Source organism: Carassius auratus, chromosome 29 (genome assembly GCF_003368295.1).
Source record: "Carassius auratus strain Wakin chromosome 29, ASM336829v1, whole genome shotgun sequence".
NCBI classification, from domain to species: domain Eukaryota; kingdom Metazoa; phylum Chordata; class Actinopteri; order Cypriniformes; family Cyprinidae; genus Carassius; species Carassius auratus.
Genome location: NC_039271.1, coordinates 4,660,931 through 4,687,474, shown reverse-complemented (window position 1 = coordinate 4,687,474; position 26,544 = coordinate 4,660,931). Strand labels below are relative to the sequence as shown.

At 37.4% G+C, this 26,544-nt stretch overlaps 2 protein-coding genes across 4 annotated transcripts in view; both read right to left on the bottom strand.

Annotated features, from left to right (window-relative positions):
* The window catches only part of LOC113048471 (B-cell receptor CD22-like), a 1,131,192-nt gene that overhangs the window by 750,000 nt on the left and 354,648 nt on the right, over positions 1-26,544 (bottom strand). The window lies entirely within an intron of this gene.
* Positions 995-19,198, bottom strand: LOC113048547 (ras association domain-containing protein 3-like). Its single transcript, XM_026210423.1, has 5 exons — positions 18,741-19,198; positions 7,884-7,991; positions 6,329-6,584; positions 3,514-3,629; positions 995-3,428 (listed from the first exon to the last, which is right to left on the bottom strand). Exons 1-5 carry the CDS (start codon positions 18,861-18,863, stop codon positions 3,279-3,281), a joined length of 753 nt encoding a protein of 250 aa, XP_026066208.1. The 5' UTR covers positions 18,864-19,198; the 3' UTR covers positions 995-3,278.

Here is a 26,544-nt window from a genome sequence, read left to right as displayed (position 1 = left end):
AACTTTAATAAAAGCAATGCTTTCTTTTTTCTTAGAATTGTGAGTTTATATCTTGCAATTATAATTTTCGAATTCTGTCCAAATTTTGAGATTAAAATTTGCAATAACCATTTTTGTTCTTTTATCCCGTAGCAGAAATGTGCTTGCATACGATTGTGAACTACAATATTTTTAATGCACAAAATACCTTATTGTATAAAAATATTCTCTCACTTTTTCGGTTCCTGTCACATCCATACAGTGGCAGGATCCATGTTTAAACAGACATTTCACTTTGAGTTATACCACAACTAATTGATTCACTAAGTGCAAATATTGTATTTAGCATTTTATTGTCTTTTAAATGTTTTTTGTTTAACGGAGGTCAGTTGTGAATGAGCCAGAGGTGTCATTGATGAACCCGTGTGTTCCAATAGAACCTATTTTTGGTTCTATGAGGGAAATCGAGGCATTAAGCAACTGTTTTATTGTGACTACTACCTAACCTTCATCAACTTTCTGCCAATATCTCAATTCACCCAAAATGATGTGAGAGGTGGAGACAGGCATAAGAAGATCTTTCTCACAACTCTTCAATATATCTGTTCAGTGAAGCACTTTCCAGTCTGTGAGCAACATGTTTTATGACGTTTTGCACATAATTCTTTAATCATATTTGTTAGTAGCATTGCAGTGGTCAGTGTGGACTTGGTTTTTGTGTTTGACTGATAAAAGCATTCTGAATGTTGTTTCTTTGTTTTGCATCATACTGACTAATTCTGGCAAGTTGATGATGACACAAAATGTTTTTGTGTCAACTCTGAGGTTTACAGACCCTGTGCTGGAATGTAGCAATGTCTTCTCTCCAGGTCAAGCGTCGACCCTCATAAGAGTCGGCAAACGACCATGTCAAAAGTCAGATCTAGTTTTCTTGAGTGGATTTTTACAGCATGATCCAAGCGGACAGTGAGCAAGTTTCTCTTCACACACAAGATGACAAATGCAGTGAATTGGCTAACTTTTCCTGAAACTTTTATTTAGAGAAACCAGGTCTTTGACAAGAAAGGCCACAATCGGTGACAATACAAACCCTCAAAAAAAAAAAAAAAAAGCATGACAACTGGGATTCATTTGGATTCTAAAAATAGATATTTAGTCTAAACCTTTCAAAACCAGTGTTCAATGTATGAAACTTATATCATAAACTTCCACAAAATATGCATGTAACTTAAAACTGGAACAAAATGAGAAGTTTTGGCAAATGCGGAGTGTTTTTTGTGAGCAAACTCTAACTATGCTGTTAAACAGAGAGATCAACAGCTCTGGCCTGTGATTTCCTAAAACAGCCATTAAATATGCATGAATTAATATAACACATGCTCAGAATTACTCAAGCAGTTTACTCACATCCACACCCCTTTACTACGGGAATACAGTTTAACATTCATTCACAGTCTTACTCTACAAACAAAAGCTTGTTTATGAAAAAAAATCAAGTACTGAAACAGCTATAAAAAAAAAAAACACTTCAATAAAACATAACTGAGCTTCCACTAGATGCAATACCGTTTTAAAACCGTGGAAGACAATAAGGCATCTGATGAAGACAAAAATAAAACAAAAATAAAAATAATTCCCTGAATTAAAACAAAGTGCCCCAAAATCATTATCCTCTTCAATTGCATATATTGAGACTGTCATGATGTTATATTCACACGACACTTACACTAAATTACTCCAATTTATATTCACCCCAGTGTTTACAATTAAAGTTGCCCTGGTAAAACCATCAGACAAGACAGATACTGTAATTTAACCTCAGTTTATTGAGGTGTAGAACTGATTGCACCAGGCAATTTACATCAAACTTAAATTAAACTATGCATTTTATCTAGATCTTTGGTTAGAGGTTACAAAACGGATAATAAAGAAATAAATCTTTTTAAAAAAAAGCACACAATCTTTGTCTAAAATAATCGAATGAACTGGCACAGGTGAGAATAAGACTGCAGAGATGTAGTTACATCAGTTGACCACAAGGTGCCGCTACCTCGCCATGCATGTGTCACAATAGACAACAATGTTGCAGTACCAATCAGAAAACCGTCATGCAGCACTAGCATATAGAAATATAAATGTGTATAAATATTAAATCACCTCCTGATACACAAGTATCATTTCAAACCCCGTCATCAATGTCGACCTTCTGTGCTGTGACAAAGAAGCACTGTCTGCATTTATTTTACTGTACCTCACAACAGTAACAGTTTCAGCTACATCTTCATGCAATGCAGAAATGCACGTGAAATTAACGTTTGGTACAGTAAATCAGATCAGTGTGATTATACATTATATTCACACAAAAAAAAGAAAGAAAAAAATAGCTTAAATCTATTTCCAGGCCGTAGCTTCAAAACAATCTTCATTACTTGTATAGTCATTTGTTTATTCTCTAAAACATTCTCCAGGGCTGATGACAAAAGGTGAACAGCAAATGCCCTGGTCACTAAACTTGAGGCCATTACGACCTATAATTCACTGAATAAGATCATCTGACCCCGACCGACATCAGTCAGATCTGCTGCATGACACTTTCTAAAATCCTCTAATGCTCCTTCGCCAACTTCCTCAATCTTCCGATTCCAGCACATCACATAAGAATGCTTGCTTTTTCTCTGATTTAAAAAGGTTTTTATTTGCATTTAAGCCATCCGATTAGCAGCGACCGATGATTATGACATTGCTTTAGTCCTGATTTCCTGTCCCTACATCCCCACCTTCACTCTTCTCGTCCACAAACATGCGCTTCATGTCCGTTGGGTCTCGTGTGGCCAGCAGGTTATCATCATTTTGTCAACAGCACATCAACACTATCTTTGGTAGGGCACGTTATGAGTCATTTTGTATTTAATCTAAAATATAACATCATAAATCACCAATCCCACCAGTTTCTCAGTTTCTGGACACTTAGTATATTTAAAAAACAAATAAGACTCTTAGTAAAATAAAAAATAAAAAACCGCCCACATAAATTAAAACAAACAGAAATATGTACAAACCACAGCATTCAACAATTAAATTAAAAAAACTAATCAGATTTTCACGTTTGCATCTATCACAAGAGGTAAAAGAACAGAGAACATGAGAAACAACTGAAAGTGTGAAAGAGGGTGGATGGGTAAATATGGCACCTGAGGTGCATTCTGGGAGCTCAGTTTCTGAGACTGGGTGTGTGTTCATTACACACAGTGAGCACTAGAGGCAGCAGTGCTACAGTTCCTTCTCATAACATGCTGGTTTTATCCAGGGCCGCCCGTCGCTCTCATGGCCTCCTCCAGTTTCTCTCTGTAGGCATTGTAGCGTCTGGTTATCGAGCACATCTGGTCCTGTTCCTCTTTATCCAAAATACGGAGGAAGTTCTGCAGCTCGGGGATGGAAAAGGCGTCCCACTGGTGAACGAGAGGAAGATGCGTGTCATGATTGCTTGTTTTAATTAATGTACGATTCAGATAGGAACCAAAATCAAATGCTCACCAGGACTTCACCGGTCTGCTGCTCCTTCAGGACGAAGCTGAGTGTGTCTGTGCTGGGTCCCGCCACCAGACGCAGGAAGAGAGGGTGCTCGTCCTCCGAGAGCTTACAGGTGTACACTGCACACACACACACAACATGACACACACTATCGTTATCACACACTTCACTCACATAGCAAAAATCAATACTATCAGGCAAGAATAAAGGCACACCAAAGACGATAATTCATAAATTAAATCTATGAAGTTTTGATAACTGAGTCCACATTCAAATGATATTGTTCTTGCAATTGTACTAACTTTTTCTAGCTGATGAATGATAAAAACACAGGCAATCCACTCGACTTTAACGAGCTTGAGGATTTAAAGCAGCAGACGACAAAAACGCAGTGTGCGCTCATAATAAAATATATTATCATGCGTTGATCTTCTCACTGTTCTTGGTGTCAGTGTGTCTTTAGGAATGCATCGTGAATATCACATTTGGAAATGTGTTGAGACTTTTTAGGAGCTATAACCGTTTGAAGAGGATGAATTCAGAAATAAAACTTCTCTTAGGGTTTCATCATGATAACAGTAATAACGGAGACCCTCTCTGAAAAGTTGAAAAGGACATTCATGTCAATTACAGCTGCTCGACTTTAAATGTAGCCCCGAATCAGGTACTCTTTAATAAAGTCCTGACTCACCACAAAGAGGAAGACACACCAAACAACATCACCACTGAAATTCACTGCAAAACAAACTTTAAGCATGAAAAAGGAAGCACACAACCTCATATCAGGAACAAAAGGTAATTTTCTGAAACTACAGTGTTTACTCAAGCATTAAGGGAGATTTTCTTCCACCTAGTGTGCGCTAAAGTCCGCAGACCTGTATTTCTTCATTCTTGAGGAATCTCTCATCTCACTTCCTGTTTAATGGGGGCTTCCTTCTGCCTCCAGCAGCGGTTAATCAGAACAAGAAGAGCCGTTATTATGTCTACACGAATGCGGTTGATTCATGGTCTTTTATATGCCGTACCGCTGTGATATCACACATGAGGGTCTGTCTGTTTCTGTAATGAGCTCTGAGATGGGAGTTTATCAGCGCCTCAACTGTAGCATTTCTTCAAGTTGTCTAGACGGGCTGTTTAAGAGCCTCATAACATGCATGAAACCCAGCTGTGAAACACAGTGTGTCACATATCTGTCTCCTAGTGTGTGCTGGAGATCTCTCACGGTGGCCTCAGCAAATACTCACTCTCCTACAAAATATCTGAGGATGAGCGTTATTGCTCCCCATAGGACTACGCTGCTCAGTTCATCCAATAAATCAAGCTGTGTGACTGAATAGACTGCACCACGGCAACAGAAAGAGAGTTTGCGGTTTTATTTTTGTATTTGGATCAGTAAAAAAATGCAGTACATTAAAATAATTACATTAGACAGTAGTCTAAACAATATACTCAAAAAAATGCAATCTTGAATTTTTTTTTAATATAAAATACTGAAACGAATAAAAAAATAGCATGGATAAATGAATAATTGTGGGATTTACTTAAAAGTAGTTTTAAAAATAATTCCTTTTTTAAGTAAGGTAGTATCAAGATTTTTTTTTCAATGATAAAGTTTGAGTAATTTTGTTTTACATTTGCAGTCTGAATTGAATGAGATAAATAAAAAGTCTGGATAAAGCAATAAATCAAGCAGTAGTGTAAATCTGACTTTGCAGTAATTTTTTGGTATTTCGAAGTGCAGTATGTTCAAATAATATTACATATTATATTTTATACACACATTATATGGACTTTAGAAAGTGCAGTATATTTAAACAAGTGCATTGTACAGCACTATAGAGAATATGAAATAAAGAAATGTATTTATTATATAGAAATATACAGAAAACCAAAAAGCATTAAGAAACAATATGAAATCGTAAAGATGTATCTACTGATTAATGTATTTAAAAGGACAGATTTTTTTTTTTTTTTTTTAAATAAGGTAATATCCAGATTCCTCCCCATGATAATGCCTGATGTTTAAGTCATTTAGTTTTAGATTTGTAGTCTGAAAATTAAATACTGCATAAAGAAAAATAATTTCTACTTTCTATTCATTTCTGTATGCAAAAAGAATATGCAGAGCAGTCTTGTCTGATTCACGAATGAATGACTCTTATGAGTCGAATCTTTTAATGATTCATTTCTTTCACATAAGTCAGAGCACATTCCAGCCCAGCGCATACTGTTAATTACGAAAGCAGGTACTTAAAATTACTGAGCCATATGTATGGTTTCCTGCTGTGTGTGTGTTTATGTGTGTGTGATGTCAGCGGGGGCTCAGACAGTGGCTGGGGTCCGTCAAAGCAGTGAGATCGATTACAAACATTGACATTTTTAGAGCAAAACCAATGCTGAGTGTCTTAGTGATCCACTGTTTGATGTATAAAGCCAAAGAACTACTCAAAATCAATATGCACTACTAGTAAACTCAGTAGTGGACTGTCCTGACCATCCCCAGTGAAAGAAGATCCCTGTATGGCATTGAAATGTAGGGAACGGGTCTGGATAGTATCCGCCAATAGCATTTAACAGATTTCCATCAGCTGTTGTGTATGTGTTTACACTACACTAGCATGGTGTTTTCTTGGCACATACGTGCACAGACTAACAGGCCTGTCCTGAATGTGCGAGTGCGTCCAGAAATACACACGTGTTCCCCAGATTGACCTATTTTAGGAATACATCTGGTCCTGTCAGAACACGTACTGTATACACTAGGGGACCCTGAGTTATTACTGTACACACACACATGTGATGCATTTCTGAATCTCACCTTGGTCTTCTCTGCTGAAGCGTTTGAACAAGGCGAACTTGGCGGGGTTGTCGGCCACGGTGAACTTTCTCAGCAGCGCTTCGATCACCTGCCGCACAGTGTTGGTGCTGCTGATGTGCAGGGTGTTTACGGAGCCACGCGGAAGGTAAAACGCCTCCTGACCTTTGACCCCACCTACCCCGCCTCCTTTCACTGTGATGGGCCTCCGCAGGTCCAACTGAACCTTGATGAAGCCTGTGTACATGCCGTTAGTATTCTGCAGGACAGAGACAGGGGAAAGACAAAAACAGACATTATGATTAAAACATAAAAGACATTAATAATCAACTGTAGCTAAATAAGTGTCTTTTTTTTCAAGTGAGCAGCAGTTTAGTTTGAGAAAATGCTACATTGGTGTTTTTTTTGGACATTTCTGGACAACTATCATTTTTTTTTTTTTTTTTAAGATTTCAACTCTAAATAATTTTCAGAAAGCCCGATTCATTTCAGCGAATCGTTTGCTTTCAGGTAGTGCATTTACATGAACCGATTCAAAACACTGAATCATTTGTTGAGTTGTCACTGAAAGTCTTTTTTTATTTTTTAGAAAAATACTCAAAATTAATTTAATTCAGTTCTACATGTTTTGTTACAGTGTATATTTTTTATATATATTTTAATTGCATTTAAAGTAAATTTGTGGGTCATGTAAATTTTTATAGCGATTTATACAATACAGATCGTTTCAAAGCAGCTTCACAGTGATTAGAAAATAATAGTATAATACTAAAAAATTAATTATAATTTCAGTTATAAATACCAGTTTTATTATTCAACTCAATTAAGTTCAATTTTGATTCAATTAACTTATAGACTTTATACAATAGATATTTATATATGTATTTAAATTATGAAATGATTACATAATATTTCAGCTGTAAAGCAGCTCTAAAAAGACAATGTAATGATTAAACACAATTTAATTCAATCTTGATTCAATTAGTTCTTCTCTGCCAAATAAATACAGTTTTGGTTTTATGAATAAGACACTCCAATAACTTTAAAATGTGTCATTAACCGTTTTTTAAACTGCTTAAAATTTCAAGTAGCTTATAGTTTGACAAGCTTCAGTTTCAAAGCAGTTTCTTAAAAGCTGTTGAACACATCTTGCTGTGGTATCTGACTCAGTCCAGATGGAGCTCAGATGAGCTTCTTCTGTCTGTAAGCTCATTATTTCGAATGGTAGCCGTGTCTGCAGGCTACAGGCGAGACACGGGGGGTGTAATTACAGCTCACAACCTCCTCTGAAACACCACCACACTGACACACAACCCCGCTGAAACACAAGCCTTACACTTAATGATCCAAGACACCATGGACCCTTAATGAGTAGAAGCTCACATACACTACTACTACACAGCTTTTGTGTCATGGTGGCTCAGTCAAGTCCAGACAACACACCTCTCTTGAAATAGGTCTTTTCAGAGATCAGTATTAGTTAAAGAACTAGTAATTCGATTCACGATTCATTTTTATTGGTCTATTAGCGGATGATGAAGGTTGGCCGTTAACTCACCAGTGTCATTTTAAAGTGGTCACGTGACTTTGTGTTGTACTGCTCGACCTTCTGTCTGATGTCCTCACAAGTGAGATGAGTGCGCAGCTCTTTCTCTTTCTCCACATCCTGAAACACAGACAGTGAATAGAAGAATTTAGCAAGCAGAAAGGTCAGCCTCGCAGCTCGTTTTGACAGCAGAAGAAGTACGACTCCAGAACTGCTGAATTATGAAGCCATTCAAAACAAAGGCTTCTTTGTCATGAGCCTGTTTCTGATGTGGGGGGCCCAAAACACCCACATATACACCCTCCTAACTCGTGACATCCACGTGTCAAATTCAGATAATCACTATACTTCTCAGATGACGCATGCAGAATACCCAAATAACTACATTTTCGATGTTTTAATCTGATGCATTTATCTAATATTTAAATGCATCTTGTCCTTTGACAGTCAATTACATGACAATTACAAGATCCCTTTAAGTGGTTATAATAGTGCACTTTCTTGAAACAATACAGCTCTTAAAAGCTACCACCAACAGAATATTATATGAAACGTGTGCAGTGCACTTTGGTCTTAAATGGTCATATCACCAAGAAGCTGATTCGCTTTCATGAGCACTCCAAGCTCAAAACAAAAGCATAGATCCCCTTATAAGGGAACAGTCCTGGGCTGAACGTGACAACACGTTGACGGACAAAGCTGTCTTAGCTAACAGTCCAGAGGCTGAATATTGTGAACTGTTAAAGACAGTCGTAATTCCCCTCCTGCACGGGCCAAGACTGACTGGAGTGTTTGCAATAACAGGAGGTTTTGTGTTGCGCTCATTGTTATTGAACATTACAGTGAATGACTCATGCCTAGAAAAACATCTACTTAAAGCCTAAACACCTTTTAGAATTCCTAAGTTTATAATAAAGCCCTAAAGCTCTGAGAATAAACATATTTCCGTTACTTTGCTGCTGTTGTATTAGGGATACAATAGTACTACTGCACATTTTAAAAAACATGATATAATAATTGTGTTATTCTTTCTACACTAGGTTCAGACTTGCATTATGATAACTGACAACTAAATACCTCTAAATAAATAACTATATTTAAAGTTTCTAATTCTCAGAGACTGTTTTTCCCATGCTCACTAGTGAGACTAGTCAACTATCCTGAAGTTAGTATGGAAGAACTGTCCATTTGCTCATAAATCCATTCCTGTGCTACTTTGCTTTAGTAAGGGTTATTTACATCCTTAACCTGGCCTTAACACACTTATAGCACTGAATGGGGCAATGCTAAACAGATTAACCCAGTACCAGCTGCTTAACTAGTGCATCAACTAGATATCTAGACTGTTTTGGACAGGTGGCTTATGATACTGAAAAGAAAAAGTTTGAATGATAAATAAAACCTATGTCTATATTGTTCTCACAACCATCCTTATCTAAATGAGACCTTATGATAAAACAAATCTTCTATGAATGAGATTAATCTTTCCAGTACTTTGGAAATACTTCACAAGCACAAATGCAAATAAACAACACTCCCAGACTTTCCTTTAAAGGATTCTGTCATGTGTTCAGATCAGACCAATTAACTACAAGCTGAGAGCCCATTAAATCCCTGTTCACCACAATAAAAGCTAGTGAGAGCTTTGTAAACCAGGGGCCAAGAGCATCTCAGCAGGGCCTTTTGAGATGTTGAGTGCATGTAAGGAATTGCAGCTCACCACATCAGCTTTGCCGCCTATAGGTTCAGTGATGTGGCCTTCATCAGTTTTCTTGAGTGTTGTTCATTAGCCAAGCTAAAATATGCATGCCAGTCCTGTAAACTTTGATTGGTGCCCACAAAGTAAAGTGAGACTTAATGCCCCAACAAGGTCTTTTATCAAAGTAGTCCAACCAGAGTTGCGGTTTATCAGTCTTTGTCAAGGTACTGATGACGCAATGCTTGGGAAAATAGACACCAAGAGCAACGTTTAAAGAGCTAAACCAGGAAGGACAGGGTTAACACGGATGCCTCTACACAACAGAGCGTGAAAAAGGCAAAATAAACATCAGCCTGATGAGGTAATGTGACAGAAAAAGCAGCTCTACCTCCCTTTGCTGTGAGAGATTTTGTGTCCTTGTTCAACACATTGAAAGAGGACAGGGAACAAGAAGAACAGGTTAAAGGTATCCTTGAGGTCCGACCAGACCGTATCTACTTGGTGAGAGATAAATCAAGTGTATTTTGAAGTAAAATTAGTCAAAACATCTAATGAAGAAGGTAAACTGCACTGTGTAGGCCCCATGGTGTCCTTGGTGAGTGGTTAAGCAAAACCGGAGGGTGTGGTGTGTGGTAATGTCAGGGGTTTTGTTCCTCATTTTGAATCATGTGCTACCCGAGTCCTGTCACACTTGGTGTTCATGACATACTCAACATAAAGGGAGCAGGACACATGTGGTATGACCAGACTGGTTTTTCAGCTCTTGACTAATGCGGATAAAGCACTTGATATCAGTTAAACGATCTTGACGATCAGACAAATTCCAAAAGGTTCTGCCTACAAGACAATCGAAAGTCAACCTGCTTTATTTTAAGCTAAACTTTTGCAGGGGATTTTTGAGCACGCCTATAATGACCGCAAAACATTTTGCTTGCCAATGTACGTTGATCGGCAAGCCTTAATAAAACTCCCCTTCTTATTCCCCGTACCCCCCACAGGAAGTCCCTGGCCACCACACCTTTCCTCCCCAAAACATTCCTCAGCTAATGGAGTTGCTGCAGCAAGCAGCAGAAAAGGTCAATATCCTTTTGCAAACCAAACACTGTACTCCAGTGACTGGGTGATTGTCTGACAACTAAAGGCATAAAAATGAGCTTTCTGTGTGGCATCCTATTCAGCAGGACAGTGGGCAGACCAAACTGCATGATGTGATCGTAGAATAGTCAAAACACAAGAAATCAAGGGCTAGTTCACCTCAACATTTCCATGATTTACTCACCCTCAAGTCACCCTAGGTGTATATGACTCCAAGCTTCATAAATGGCAGTGAACGGGTGATATTCAATAGTTTATTGGACTTTCAATAGAAGTCCAATAAACTGTACCATTCCATCATGAAAAAGGTACTCCATACAGCTCTGGGGAGTTTTAATGAAGACCTCCTGAAGCTAATCAAAACATTTTTTTAAGAAAAATATCAAGCCATCCTAGGTCTATATGACATCCTAGGTGAGAGTTTGACTGCTAACCCTAGAGTAGTGGGTTCGAGTCTTGAGCAAGGCATTGAACCCCCAACTGCTTCCCGGGCGCCGCAGCATAAATGGCTACCCACTGCTCCCGGTGTGTGTTCACTGCTGTGTGTGTGCACTTTGGACGGGTTAAATGCAGAGCACGAATTCGGAGTATGGCTTCCCATACTTGGCTGTGTGTCACTTCACTTCACTTTAAGTGACTTTGAGTTGCATTGCTCAAGGCCCAGGTACGTTTCACTTTTCAAGTTCCATTCTGTCTTTTGCACAGCCATTCAGCTTTCAAAGTATACTCAGCTGCAGATTCAGTCTCAAAATTCACCTCACGCCTGAGGTGTTGCACGCAGACCGACTGCGTGGTAGCAATAATTGGGCTACACGTGGACCGTGCGCACGGACTTCTGCGGACACTTCTGATGTTGAACACTGTGTCACAAGGACAATGCGCACACAGCCGTAGAATGTGGACTGCCGAAGTATACTTTGGCAGAGCTTTGAAGAGGCAAAACAGGGATTGTTAAGCCCAATCGCAGTAAGAAACTGACCCACAATGGCATCCGTGTTGTATACAGAAATTAAGAATAACTGTTTTGCTCCAAACTGATATTTTGGTACTTTCGCAAAAAGCATAATTCATGATGTTATATACCATAGTGGTCTATGACTCATGGGACCTTTCGTTATGAGCTCTTTAACATCACCTCACAAGGGAATGTACACATATGCTCATTACGCCAAACAGTCATTGTCCATTAACCCTCAATATTATCCAGACTTCCACCTACAAATTAGATAAAGTTTCATAGCTCTGTTTATGTCTAAAAGGAATGCCAAGGGAACAAGAAAAAGTACCGTAATGTATATTACGCAACCCAGGCATGCTTAAACGGCACTATGTGTGTGTGGAACATAAAAAAAGACCTTTCATCTCCACTATTGCTGTCCCCTACAGACAGGCCAACAATAACACAAGAGCCCCACAAGGACACTTGCAACCTGCTTTCATTGGAAAACTTGGCCGATGCCTTCCAGCAATTTCCACCCTGATGTCATAAAGCTCTGCTGGGATAGTCACTTGACTGACAGCTTGGTTTCAAAGAGTTTTCAACAAAGAATCTGTACCATTCTAGACCATTTTTGTAGGTACTTCACAATATTCCCAAGAAGATGTCTCTGTCTGACTTAGGATTTATGGATAAGCTTAAAGACTAATGATAACATAAGATAAGAGTTGAACCATAAAACTGGGTGTGGTTTGTTTTGATTGCAACTGAAGACATCTCTACTGTGACAAAAAGTATGTTACTCTATCCTGCAAAGAAGACTCCTTAAGAAAAATAAGAGAACTTGAGCCCTATACAAACCAAAAGGACTTGTCCTTCCTGCACTGTACAAAGCTAAATACGATCTGGGGTTGATTCTCGCAAAGAGGAAGTGGAGCTGTCTGACGCACCGCGGCGACTCAATTGATCATAACAAACCTGTCAGGCCAGATGGGAGACCATTGAAATATAACCTCACTGTATGACATCACAGGTCATAATATTCTTAGGAAATGTACCCACTCACCACAGCTCTGAGGAACTGAGAAAGAAAGAGGAAAATCTTTTAAACTTTATGGCTGGTGCTCATCTGTTGTTATTGATTGATGAGATGCCACTCAAAGCTGTAATATACTGTAAAATCACAAGCCAGAAAATATCCAGTGCCAAATCTGATATACTAATAATAAATAAATATAGGCCAAAGGGGAAGATACATGACGTCAAATAGGCCTCTGTTAGCCTGAAAGCCCTTCAGAGTTATGTCCAGCTAATTTGCAGTTGGAGAACAAACAACAGAGTCTTTCAAATTTATCATTAACAGGATGTCCTCTCTGCACAAGTTTGCTTGAGATAAAAATGACCCCAGAGTGTACCAGATCTGGCACAGTCATCTTATCATAACCTAGCAAAAAAAACAGTAGGATTTTACACCAAACATGTCATGAATCTAACACTAAATTATCCTGATACAGATGATAAGAAGAATAAGAAGGATCTTTGTTCACAGGGATATATGATACATTTACTGCAGTGTTCAGCAATGATGTCATTCCAGAGGAATGATTTCAAAGAAAGACATTGAGATCAGATGTGTCACATGACAGGTGCAGCCATGTGACCAGAGCACTCCAGTTTTAAACTCACATTCACCAAACTTTGCACCTTTTTTCTAGTGAACAATTTCATTCAAACAACAACAACATGAAAGTTATATATACAGACTGATGTCAACAGAGATGCAAGGACTAAGGCGACTTTAGGTTTTTTTAAATGATATAATGGAAGCTGCAACAAATATTTAACCAGATTAAGGTGACTGAACAAAACTGCCAACAGTTAGATCTAATGAAATCCAGGAAGCAACAACACTTGAGGAAAGCTCTGGAGTCTAAGCTCATTTCCTGATGGATCCATATCTCTAACTGAAAACAAAAACAAATGAAAACAACTTTACAAGAGATCTTTAACTAGAGATGTTCCGATACCCTTTTTCTCTTCCCGATACCGATTCCGATACCTGGGCTCAGGGTATCGGCCGATACCGAGTACTGATCCGATACCTGGGTGTGTATCTGTATATACAGCTGTATATACTACTAGCCCTGTGTAAATTGCTAGAATTCTTTTTATGGTGTGCTTCAGACAGATCCCTCAATAAAACATGAACAAATACATGGTGAACTACTGTATTTATTACAGTATTTTTATTATCTAACATGAATTTGACAGTATTATTTATTTTCATATGCAAAAAAGAACTTCAAATGCAGCCAAAAATCTAACACCGCAAACTAAAAAAGGTATTTAAGTTTTACAATATAACTGTATAAAAAAACTGCAACAAATAAGTCTAGGAATATAAAAAAAGATCTATTAATCAGATAATCTCTTTACAACAAAACAAGTAAAAAACAAGCAACCATCTAGGCATAATTATTATTATTATAGAGACGTATTATTATTACTGTAGGCTACAACAGTAGCTTTATATATTGTCAATTTACTCATGTAAACCAAACATTTATTTTAATGGGCTGCCATGAAGATCTTTGAGTGTCTGTGTTTATGATATGACAGTATTCTCAAATGAAACGGTAAATTCTCATGAAGTGACGGTTTATGCGTTCGTGTCCTCATGACACACAGCAGAGACTACAAAACAGCGAGCTCTCGCGCATCTGTGCCAGTCACCCACAGAGATGTAGATTTTGCGGGAGTAATATTTAAATAGTATTTTGCAGTTTAATATTCACAGACACTAGTATATATTCGGCTACTGTCTGGAGCCCTGCGTTTTGACTTACACGGAAGCGACTGAACGCAGCTGCCGGTACTGAATATACTTGAGAGTCTGTAACTACCGGTACTACAGAGACATACTGCTAACCACTGATCTATAATATAGAAGCGGCTTCACTGTCTTTTGGCAGTTTAGAATGTGATGAGTGATCCAGTCATATATAGATAAAGGCTGCTAACGCGTTTTCAGTTCTTCTTCGCTGCTCTAAACAGGGGTTGCTTGTGGCAACACAGCACAACTTCCTGTGTTTTCAATGCATTTTGAGCAGCGAAGAAGAACCGTGCAGCAGTTAGGCAAAGCTTGCGGTCATAACTAGGTATTTTTTAAGAAAATGGTATCGGATCGGTATATGGGTTCATGTACTCGCCGATGCCGATGCCAGAATTTGTTGTGGTATCGGAGATATTTCCGATACTAGTATCGGAATCGGAACAACTCTATCTTTAACAGCGCAGAGTTTCTCTGAAATTTCATCATCACAACTACAAATGGGGCTAAAGAACCACCGCAGTTCTAATAGCATGAAACATGACGTGTTAAATGTAAAGAGTGTTGTTTATATGTAGCAAAGGGGACCTTGAGACTAGATGCATTGCTCCAATTCAATGGCAATGTGAAGCAGAACACATTTCTTTTGCTTAAACATAACTTTCATTTTACATAGATTCAAACTTCAACAGTTCACTCCCAGAGTGTTTATTTGCTGACTAGACTGAGGCTTTGTGTGACATTTAGCCGATGAACCGTAACATGCGACGCGAGACCAAAAAACAACTACCTTCATCTGGCCTCATCTTCCTTTTTACTGCTGTTACAGCTCTTCTCTGAAAGACTGCAACCAGACGTTTTACATGATAATCCGCATGAGTCTAACAGAGCCGTGAACACAAACAGTGAGAAGGAGAGAATGGGACGCACATGTCTGTAAATGTCAACTTTCTGCCCATTTTCAAAGCTCGAGGAAAATCAAAGACCTCTTAAACACAAAATTAGATTGACAGCGGGTTTAATGGTTGTTAGTTCATGCACTGACATGGTATGCAACTACTTATGCTGGAAACTAGGTGTAGACTTTGGTTAGGTGCTGTAAAATGTTTCTATCATGAAAGGCAGCTTATTATGAATGACCAGAGATACACACACACACACACACCTGGACGATAATCAAATACTCCTCCATGACGCACAGTGCTACTTTGTGGACTAATCAGATTAAGTGGCAATGCTCTCTATAGAGCTGCACTTGAAGCCTGATGAAAACAAACAGAGTAGCCTTCTGGAGCCTTGTATTCTGAAGCTTCCCTAAACAGTCCCGAAACAGTAACAAATATTGCTTCAGACCTCTGTGAGATTCTGCATTTGTTTTGATTTCTTAATAACTCAGTTTTGTGTAATGCAGAATCTGAAACCGTTGAAACTTGTCGATCTGTTCATGTAACGGTGACTTAATCAGCCGTGACAGATGAACAAACACAGTGGAATTCTTTCCATTCTGTGATGCAAGGGCACAACACAAAACATGAACTCAGACAAAACAGAAGTACAAAAAGAGATATTGCATGGTATGAATGGAGCAGCACGTGGTTTAACATGCTATGTCTGGAGAACATTTTGTTTTATGCTCCACGATTGCAGTATAAACAGCATGTACGCTTCACAACACCTTCTCTCAACAGTTTCCCTCATGTGAAGTTCTGACACTACTAGCATTTATTACAGAACTTGTCCAGGTCACATTCCATAAATTTAAACTATTTACAGGACCAAAAAGATTATTCGCATAGTGATATTATTTAAGCACTTTACTACCAAATTCTCAATACTAGATTACTTTAATAGATTACTCATTACAGTACTATAAGTTTTGTAATTCTCTGAATTATAATGATAATACTTATATTAGACTAATAAAGTATATTTATTTTAGCATAAATTAGAAGGCAGTACAACAAATACTAGAATTTTGAGCAGAATTTTGTTATTAATTTATGGCCCTAAGAAGTGGCTTTATTATTTATTTTATTTTAAAGAACAGTATATTTTTAATGAGTGAATTTTGTAGTGAAATTGCATGCTTTTAAAAAGTTCTGTGAGATTTATCAAGCTAGGCTTTACTCAAATCTAGTAATATCTAAATATCTGCTTCAAATGTTCAGATTATTAATTATAAAACAGTCATTCTTTGCAATATGGCCTACTAATCCTAGTTTAAAAATGTTAAGGGTTTTGGTTTTACTAAATGTCTATTCTGGTTTGTTTGAGGAGATATGGGCAGTGTGAAATAAACATTTAGTTTCAGTTCTGTGAATATTATCATATCCGGCACACATATTCTTCTCTCGGCAGCTCTGCCTGGATTTCACAGCAAGCAGGCGTTTACAAAGGATTCGAGTCAGCACAGGTTTCATTTTTGGGTAAACAATCCTTTTAAGATGTTTACAATAACATCCTTGAGATTTTGTTTTATATTTCTGAGTGTGGCTGACATGAAAGTATTCATCTAATGCTCAGTGAGTTCATGAACAAATTTTGACTGATCACCCAACAATGAATTGACACAATGACTCAAAGCGCTTTGATCAGTATCTGACGGCTGAAACATGCCAAGCGGAAATCTCAGGACAACCTCTAAACAATGGATGATAAACTTTCACATGAGTTCAGAGCTAAGTTTCTTTGTGCATTCAGTGCCTGAATATTCAAGGCCAATTACGTCAAGCACAAACCATGCACACAACTGCAATAATCTGCAGGTACAGTAGCGGCTTCTTTATTCACCCACAACATGCAATTTTAAGTTTTGCCTGTTTGTGTAATTTAATTTCTGCTCAGTCAGGCTCTGATTTATAAAAAAGCCTGCAGACTGTAGATAATGTCTGTCTCTTTTCAACCCTGTCACGCATTTTCCTCTACACGGTCCATGAAAACTGCACAGTTCACACTCTCATTTCCAGTGTGAAGATAAAAGGCTGCTTATAAGGATTGTTTACCCAAAAATTAAAAGTCTATCTTAATACTCACTCTCAAGTTGTTCAAAACCTGTTCTGAGTTTCTTTCCTTTTTCTTCAGAAAATAGATATTTTAAAGAATGTTGGTCACCAAAGCCATTGATTACCAACATACTTCCCCCAAATGTTTCTCTCGATGAACTAAGCACTATGTCCCACACAAACCCCCATGATCCTGCTGTTTTGCATGCCTGCCCCTGCAGCTGTTTCCCAGGGTCAGTGCATTGTGGCATGCAAGAGGTGACAAAACAGATGAAGTACAGGTTTTTTTTTGCTCGCTTATATGTTGCACACACATTTTGAAGACACTACGTGTCTATTTGTAACTTGCACGTACTTGCACAAAGCCAGATTTTGGGTTAGCTTTGCCGATGATGAAATAGTTTGGAGGGTGTGGGGGGCATCTTTGTCAGAATGAAGTAACAGGAAGTGAGCTTTAGCAATGTGCCGGGCTGTTTAAGGAACTGACTCATTGCTTTTTGAGCAATTCCTTCTACAGCTGCTACTTTCCATGATGGATTGTCATTTCACACCACATGTGTAGCGTATGCATTATAAAAGTTTGGAGTTTGATACGTCAAAACTTAATAATGGCTATAGACACGAAAATATTTAGCCGTGTTGTCTTTGATATGGGCATGCTGATGCCAGCCAACTGAAAGTTACCAAACAAAACAGCTTTCATGAGCTGAGACGAGCCTACTTCTATAAACATCCAAGCCATTTTGACATGACGTAATGCTTTTAAACAAACCAGAAGTCGCACACAATCATGCATATATAATATATAAGCATAATTAAACAAAACAAACTAGTGTTGAGTGTGCAATACTATGCTAAATCTATTTCATAGCCTATATATATATAAAAATGAGTGTAGAATTATCTTGTCCATTCACTGTTTTAAACAGCACTTCCTAAATACAGTCTGACACAAAAGAGCCATTATCTTAAGGCCATAAACTGCCTCATACTGTGACATTCATATGTTAAATAACAGTAAGAGGATTCCGTATGTCATGCTTGTGTTAATTATTGTTCAAAACTCTATGAATCATAAGCTTGAAGAGTTTTATCAAAATTTTAAAAGGAAAAGCTGATACCCCCTGCCTACCAATATACACTGAAAAGTTAATAGACTTCACATATAACGTTTTATGTATTGAAATATATAGACTGTAATCTGAAACAGAAACGCATGATTGTGCCATTGTAGGCCACGAAGGCTTCCATAACAAACAAACCAAGTAATAAACTGAGATAACTGAAATAATGCAAATATATTCACCTTGAGGTTCGTGGGTTTAACTGAAGGCTTTTTGAACAGGGAAGTTCTGGCAGTGAAAAAATATTCCTCTGAATCCTCTTCCAAACTACTGTATCCACTACTCATGGTGCTCGTCCACGACATTTGAAGAGAAACTCTGACACATCCAAAAACAGGTTTTATATGTGCGCAAAAACTATGAAAAAGTCAAAGGGATACGTGACTCTACGCCGCGAAACGTGAACGCGAGTCACCTTCGGCTTTATTGCTTCCTAAAAGACGAAACAGTCGGCGAATTCCAGAATTACTTGACCGTTTTTGGCTAAATGTGTAAGATCTAGAACTAATAGACGTATGAAGTGTAGAAACTTCAACTTTAAATACTTTTAAAACGCCACGGAAAATGCGACCGGTCGAGTCCTTCTCAAACACTTTTCAACCTAAACTGTTTAATAGACTGAACCGAAGCGGCTAGAAAGAACACACCCACAAACACACACACACACACACACACACAAAGAGAGAGAGAGACACACACACAAAGGCGGTTCCTCATCCAGTGAATCCTGTTTCGTCACCTACCTGCGTACCTGATTAGTGTTATTTTCAATAACGTTTCTTTCATAAACGGCGGGGTTGATATGATAAAATAAACAAATGCACAAAATAATAATAATAATAATAATAATAATAATAATAATAATAATAATAAAAATAATAATAATAATAATAATAATAATAATAATAATAATAATAATAATAATGTATTAGTAGAATAGAAATAACCATGGCAAACAATTCTTCCGCCGAGTAAAATAGTTCTTTAATCTGTACCATAGATTGTATGATTTGTCTGTACTTTGTCGCTTGGCGTATTAATACAGAATTCAAATAAAGTGTGGCGGCAATTAATAACGGTTTCAAGCGCATCTAATTAACTCATAAGTGATAGTCTTAACTTTAATATGACCATTTTATCTATCTGAAGAGCAAAAACTGCTGGAAATCTTTTAAAGTGTAAGTTCACTTACCTCTATAAGTATGCAACATATATAAGCAAGCTTTCTTATTTATTTATCATAGCATGGACTACTTCCAAAGTTGGTACAAGCCACCATCTGATCTAAAAAATATAGGTTTGGGGCATTTAATAGAAGGCAGTACACCCATATGAAAGGGTGTAGCTGTGGACCAATGCAAAAGTGAGGACCAACAAAGTAAAAGAAGAAAACAGTTTGATGATAGATTTCTGTGAGAAATGTATGCGAGTGCATATATCACAGCAAGGGAGAACTTGGTTCAGTGACCTACACAAACATTAGAATGACACCTTAAACCTTGTGAATGTCATTTAACATGTTTGGACAGGAACCTGTAACAATCGGTTGGCACCACTTTTACAACTTTTCACATTTGCTCTACTCCACAAGCAAACCCATTATTTTTGGCGTGTTTGGTTCCAGATCACAAATGTATGGAGAATTATAAATTTGTTCTAAAATTACATACTGAATTCATAGCATGCAACAAAGTTCTTGTTTAAAGCTAATTCTTACTCTATTTGCTTAGAAGACCACAACATTTATGATATCCTAAGCAAATTTTCCACTATATCCATGACAGCGCCTCAGCTTTGGCTTGCATTATCAGTCAGCGAAATTCATTACTGCGACCATCGCCAAACAGATTTTATCTTAACTTCTAAGAGCTCCAATCCAAAAAAATGCAGACATTATCTTTATGTTAACAGCTGCTTTGAAGTTTTAGCGTATTATGTTTCCAAACAATTTTCCATTTTATACATGTATATTTTTTATTTAACAGTGCATCGCAAATGATAACACCCCACCCAGTCGAGAAAAAGTCTGATTCCAAACAGTGAAATCCAAGCAACATCTGCAGTAGATCAAGAACGGGGCAACCACGCCCCACAAACTGCAGCGTTCAAGAGGTTTGTGTAAGGACAATGCTTAATTTAAACTCAAGAACATGGAGAAGACCTAAAAATACTCTGACAGAAAAGGAACAGCCAAATCATGCAAACCAAAGGCATTTTGACTATGTCAAATTACCCAATACAATCTCACACCAATTTGTAAATATTTTACCTTTTGGTTAATTGGTGGTGAAAGGCACGTTCACACCTAAAATAATAACTAGGCCTTTAACTATAAAGTTTTAATAATCATTCTAATTCCACAAGAATAAAAAAATACCCCGCTACAACTAAATTAACGTCAGATGAACAATATTGTTGAAATCATTCTCAGAAAGATTTTTCCATTTGATAAATGATTGACAGCCAAATGAGGATTTGGGGAGCCTGAAAATGTGAACTTTTGAACTTTTTTGCGCAAAATTGTGAAAATGGTGATGTTATAAGTGTGAAGTGAAGTGACATTCAGCCAAGTATGGTGACCCATACTCAGAATTCATGCTCTGTATTTAACCCATCCAAAGTACACACACACACACAGCAGTAAACACACACACCATGAACACACACCCGGAGCAGCCATTTTTATGCTGCGGCGCCCGGGGAGCAGTTTGGGGGTTTGGTTCCTTGCTCAAGGGCACCTAATATGACTAATATGACTGCATATGTCTATATGGATATGTGCACAGGAGCGTAATGTTTCTTTATTAAGTGACATTGCTCACTACGGGCCCGGCATGGATTATACAGCATTTAGCCATTTTTACGGGTATACTGTAGTCTACTCTAAACTTTTCGAAAATGCAAAGTAAAACTTAATATATTTTTAATATATCCACTGTCGTGGAAACATACAAAGAATATAATAAATGGAATGTGTGGATGAAATGCACAATAAATTGAAATAGAAGTAATAACTTCCATAATTTAGTGCTATCGAGAAACATATTAAAATGTCTCAGTCCACAAGGAAACTCGTTCCCAAGCCCACTCTGCTACAGAACAATGGGGTCTGGCAGGAGGGACACAGAGGTGACCTGTGACTGCAACCTGTGGTTTTTCCGGTTGTGGGCCGTAGCCTTCATTATACATTACTCACATTCCTTTGCTGAGCGGGATTGGCTCATGTTCCCAGCACACAGGCTCTGTATATGTGCCAGCAGTTATATGAGGGCATGTGGAATTTCTCGTAAATCAACTTTCAACAATTTCTTATACATAAACACAAAGAATTTTCTGTGAATAATTCTGTGGATGACCTCAGGAAGTACACACATTAATGTTTGATCTCATCAGGAAGGGTGTGGTTTGGGAGGTCATGCATAAAGCCATTCCAGTCCTCTAATTGTCTTAAATTATAAGGCTAAACCTGTAATGACAAATTACCACATGTTTAGTGTTTGCTCTTTTATTATGCTTTAAGAGACCATTGAATCAAGGTAACTTTAAAGAATTACTTTGCAAAGATGACTGTAATTCTGAAAATTAATTCAGTTTTAGACTCAAGCTTTTACACACCCTCATGTAACACAAAAAGCACAAGTGATATAATAAATGTTTTTATCCTCTGACACTTTAATCTATTTTTACCAAGCCATATTTATCGAGGTAACTAATACTGTAAAGCAAACGCCGGCATCCAAAGGCACATTAACTCTAACAGTGCATGACTCCAACAGAGGCATGACTCCTGTCAGTGTCTAAAAGCACGATTTTGTATAAGGTGTTGACATTTAAAAGGTTTTTTAAGTTTCCCTTTGCTTAGTCACTCCAGAAGTTATTTTGGGATGATCAAGATATGAGAGGTAGACTCAGAAAGACAAGAACCTGAGGGAAGCCGAAGCAGACAGTGACCTCAGCAAGATCCAAGCCGAGATCAGGGTTTTCTACACAAACAATCAGTGTTCGCTGTCCCTAGATGGAAATCTTTTCTCCAGCCAGACCTCACATATCCAGGCAGTAAAGAAAGACTAAATAGAATATAATTTGGTACCAGAATCCATACAAAGGACACCCACATTTCACGGTTTAACTGCAGGACATGTTCTGTCTCGTCTTGCGGTTGGTTTCAGATGGTCGCTTGAAGTTTTATAGACTGGTCTGGTGTCTACAGTACATACATGCATAATTGTCTGTTATCCTACAATCTTTTGAATTCAGCAGTCTAAACCCCCAGGAAAGCATCTACTTTGGTTAAAATAGTTTTATCTTAACATAAACACTGTGCTGAGATGAACCTGAACAACAGCTTGATTGAAAACTCTGAACCTACAATGGGTTCATGATTGAATGAAAAGCCAGTGGAAGGATGAAGATAAGGCCTGATGGATTGTGAGAACAAATTTGACCTGAATACAACAGTGCATTAAACTAGCATATCTTTACAGCGTGTTTACTGTATTTTTGACATTTTAAACCTGTTTCACTGGTTAAAATTATATTGGCTCGTGCAAATTTTAGAGTCAGAACAATCCTCTACTGGTGTCAGGGAACAGGTTTGTTATCAGCCCAAAAGGTTTGTAAATACGGCAATATGCAATCCGACCCGTTTTCCATCCAGCTGAGCCTGCCAGCTAATCCAGTCCTTCTGAATGTGGTGACGGCTGGGAGCAATTAGCAAACACTCATTCACATGCGCTTTTCCACAGAAAGGTACTTTATTAGTGTTTGATATAGAAGTAGCCATAGAAACTGCTCTCTGGTGTTCTGTCAAAGGGTCTTAAGGTTTAGGGGCTCCATGGTTTCATTTACAAATGGAGGCTAGTTTAATTAAAAGCACTCTTTGAGGACCTGAGAACACATATATCCATGCATGTATGCATTGTTATTACGTAGCAACATTTGGAAAACAGTAGTAAGTTCCAGAAAGTGTTTTGGATGTTATGTGAAGATAACATCCTCTGACATAGCAATGAATATCTGAAGAAAGAGACGAAATTCTGCTAAGAGGGTTTGTCTTCTTTAAAGCTCTGTGAACTAAAAGTGAATTATGGTCACAGATTGTGGTCCTCAATTAGGTCAAAGGGCCTACATAGTAGGGTATTTATAGGTTCCTTTGGGTCATCATGTGACAGTTAAAAGCCAAAGTGAATTCTTCTAGCATTCCAATCCAGCTCAGAATGACACATTTTCTCAAGCTTTATTACTGGAGCAATAGTTGCCAAATTCTTCTTGCAAACTCCTTCTAAGCAACTGTCATTCCAAGCTTACACAATTAATGCAATTCTTAAAGTTTGACGAACAAATCAGTTATTAAATTCTAAAATAGCTACATTTATCCAGCTTTACTGAATTTTAGCACTCAAGTATCAGCTGGAATTTGGCTCCAACCCATTCGGAGGATATAGACTAAGCATTCAAACAGCAAATTTACCACACAAGTGCACAATCAAATCCAAACTAGAACATGTTTTGCACGGATGCTTCATTATTATTATACATAAAAAATAAAAACTGTTATAACGTTCACATCATTTAATCGTTGCTTTAACTTGTTCATTGTTTCTGCTTAAATGAATACAGGTATGTGACTATCCAGCTAACAGGGAAAATTTTCAAAACATTGGTTAAAATTCTGGCAAAGTTCTCTCAAAGTTCTTTAAATGTTCTTCCAGTAACGTTGACATTTGAACTTATACTATACATTGTAATTTTCTCAAAACATTAGCACAACAACATACATCTTTCATGGAACTTTTTTCTCAGAAACATTATATTTAGATGTTCTTGTAACATTTGTTAAGTGCTATTACTTGTTTCAAAACGTTCATAGAACTTTTAAAAGAAACATTCTCATAATCTAAAATTGCATGTTCCCTTCACGGTTGGTAACTTAAAGAGAATGTTAAATTTTTTTTATCTTACAACATTTTATTAGCTGGGAAACTGCATGATATTATGTGACAGGTAAAGATAATATAACACTCTTATGTATCTATTATGCAATCTATTAACATTTGTTTTCTATGAAGATGCTTTGAAACAATATATATTGTGAGAAGCACTTTACAAATAAATGTGAATTGGACAGAACTCATATTTCCAGCATGTGTTCCTGTATAATAGCATGTTAAACCTAGTCATACATCACGTTATCTGTCGCTGAAAATATGATGCAGGCATAAACTTTAGACCCAATGTGATGCAGAGCCAAATCAAATTAGTCTAAGTGAATCAGCTAATTGATTTACAATCTCTTCACATGACCTGACACTGTACTGCAGACGTGAACTTTGACTAAAATATCTGTCCTTCTCTACTGACAGTAATCAAAGTCTTACAGGAACAAAAATCAGTGCTAAACATATAATAACTGGACCAGTACAGACCAGATTGTGTAATGTTTCCCCATATCTTTGTTAGTAGGGTCACATGAGCGTGTGGTTTCTGTGGTGGAGTAAAAGCTTTCGCCTCTTGCATTTGGACCAGCTTCACCACCCAAAGACTTTCCCAGCATTCAGTTCTCGCCCACCAACAACTGCTGTCTCAGCAGGAAAATGAACGAACTACATTATTCTGAAACATACTTGTGCTAAAAAGTTTGTGTTGCTGTAAAAATATGTTGTTCTTGTAACTTTATGGTAATGATGAGTTTACAGAAATGGTCTGGTGCTTATTAGTTATTATTGTGGTCAATGTGGGTTTGTGTTTGTGTCTGTGCTTAAATCAAATGTGATGTGTGCGACTTGTGTGTGTGTGTGTGTGTGTGTTTACTGACTTAGTTAAGCTGCAGGCATCCTGTGACTGTTTCCTGACAGGAAACTCTCTCTATCCTATCTCTGTCTGTTTGTTCCTTTTCATTTGGATCATATTTACACCTCTGTTTCTTATTCAGACTCACACAATATTCCTGATCCAACAGTACAGGCGTAAAACAGCTGTTTTTCCAAAGGTAAAACACATTTACAACAGCAGCTATACAGTTATCATGTAAAACATCAGATATGAATCACTCTTAGACTATGCACATACATAAACACGTTTATTAAGGTATCTTTAATAAACATGGAGAGTAATGATGCTAAATTGTGATTGTCAAGTCTGTGAAATAACAAACAATATTACTTGGTTTTGGGTTGTTACTTGTTAAATAATGATTAGGAATTTATTTACCTGTAGTTAAAATAAAGCTGTAAGAACTGATGAAATAACATGTTGCCTCACAATTAACTGAATAAAATAAACTGAAATACTAAAACTAAATATATGAATAAAAATATAAAACACCAATTAAAAAGCTACATACTGTAGAAATATTCAAAACAATTAATAAAAAAATGACTGAAAATGAAAACTAAAAATATAAAATAAAGGCTAGTCACAATATTTTTACATTTCTCAACAAACTTTATGTTGTGTCTAATAGTTTTGATGTTCATCTCCACCAGTAGTTTATCAATGGTTTGTTTCTTCTTTGTCGAATGTGTGTTAAAGTAGACACCTTGTCCTCCCTCAACAGTCAGCAGTTTGTGTGCACTTGTCGTGCCCTGACTTTCCTATGAATCAATGGTCTTTATGAAGAGTCAAACACACACACACACTAAAATGAATGTTAGACTTGTCTATGTTTAGTCTATCGCAGACGGCTGGTTTCTCACTGTCCTGTGACGATGTTCACACCCATGCTTAACCCAAATGACTAACGAACCAACATCAGATCTCACACATGATACAGCATCATCTAACAGAGCAATATGTACCAGACGTCCATAAAACAAATAAATAAACCCCATAACTTGAACAGTAGCCCATACATTTTTTGTTTGTTTGTCAAAAATATGACTAAACTGGGTCATATGAGGACGTGTGAGGCAATAACTGTGACAACATTTTGTCAGTACATTACACAGCCCATCAAGAAACAAATCCCAAAATGTCTAAATTATATTT